General features: G+C 38.3%; 1 protein-coding gene across 1 annotated transcript in view; it reads left to right on the forward strand.

Moving 5' to 3' along the window:
* The first annotated feature begins 375 nt into the window (after positions 1-375).
* Positions 376-1,260, forward strand: part of LOC107487529 (uncharacterized) — a 41,257-nt gene continuing 40,372 nt past the window's right edge. The window contains exon 1 of the mRNA XM_016108187.3: positions 376-607. Within this exon, the coding sequence (XP_015963673.1) occupies positions 511-607 (97 nt within the window). The 5' untranslated portion in view covers positions 376-510. The remainder of the gene's footprint in view (positions 608-1,260) is intronic.

Consider the following 1,260-nt stretch of genomic DNA (forward strand, 5'->3'; position numbering starts at 1 on the left):
TGGGTAAGTGCAAATTAAATTATCAATTTAATTCATTTTATAAATACAGGACTTTTCATCGAGAACCGCCTCGAGGTATTCCGTATTCGCATGTGCTGTAAGCAAATTAAGAATAAAAAAGCTCGCCGTTTCCAGTGCGGTCTGCACCTCAGTATTACGCTTCTGTTCAAATGCCATCTTAGCATAACATGACCTCACGTGGTCAAATGCTCCACGTGCTCAACTCTTAATGGTTAAATAAATTAGTGTAATGTACACCCTCATTTCACAGGATCCACACTCTTGCTGTACCTTCCAGTCCTCATTTTATTATTTTTTTAGATATTTATTTCTTTTTTGATGAAGTATACAATAACGAAGACGTGGCATTAAAGCTCCGTATCACTCATTTCTTGTGCGTTTTTTTTTTTCTTCTTGCTGCTTCTTCTGATAAACCTCTTCGTCGTCTTCGTCTGTATAACCATCACGATCATCGCTGTAATGAGTACATGATCATCACAGCGGAACAAGATGCTGGAGGATCAGGTAGCGTACCTCTTGCAGAGGTACCTTGGCAATTATGTCAGAGGTCTCAACAAAGAGGCTCTCAAAATCAGTGTCTGGAAAGGTTCGCTAATTCCTCAGTCCTCGTTTTCTTCCTTCCGTTTCTTCTTTTTAATCACTGTTCGATTGCTTCCTGTAACAGTAGTTGCTAATTCTTTTTATTAACTCCACTGCTGAGTTGAGATTAGTGTGAGGCTGAGTTTGTGAGTAAACTGTAGTGGTTGAAATTGATATTGAGAGCACGATGTTTATATTCGATGAATCGAATTCATGTCTTCAATCTGTTGACTGTGCTGGCACAATCGAAGCGATAATGCGCCGGTGATGTATTAGCAACTTTTGTTTGAAATTTTTTTCCCTCTCTGGTGAATGTGAAATTCATGCCGTAGTTTAACTGGATATAGGTGAATGAGCGGTAAAAACGGCAATGAACAAATGATTTTGCGATCAGCAGATGACACTTAGCTACATTGCTTGTTCAATGTTGCTTCTATATTTCTCGGTGTGTTGAGATTTGCGAAAGATGAACACCACTTCACGTTTTATAGCATTTTAGGATAAACTAGCCTTGTTGCTAATTGTGTTCCTTGCCGTAGATATTGGACCAGGTTTTAAGTTGGTCGCACAAAACTTGTTGCTAATTTTGTTACTTGGTCATATTTTTTACTTGCTACTAATTTAGCTGATGTCCTCACACTTGATTTTGTTACATTTATC

The sequence above is a fragment of the Arachis duranensis genome, chromosome 5 (assembly GCF_000817695.3).
Source record: "Arachis duranensis cultivar V14167 chromosome 5, aradu.V14167.gnm2.J7QH, whole genome shotgun sequence".
In the NCBI taxonomy this organism is placed as follows: Eukaryota; Viridiplantae; Streptophyta; class Magnoliopsida; order Fabales; family Fabaceae; genus Arachis; species Arachis duranensis.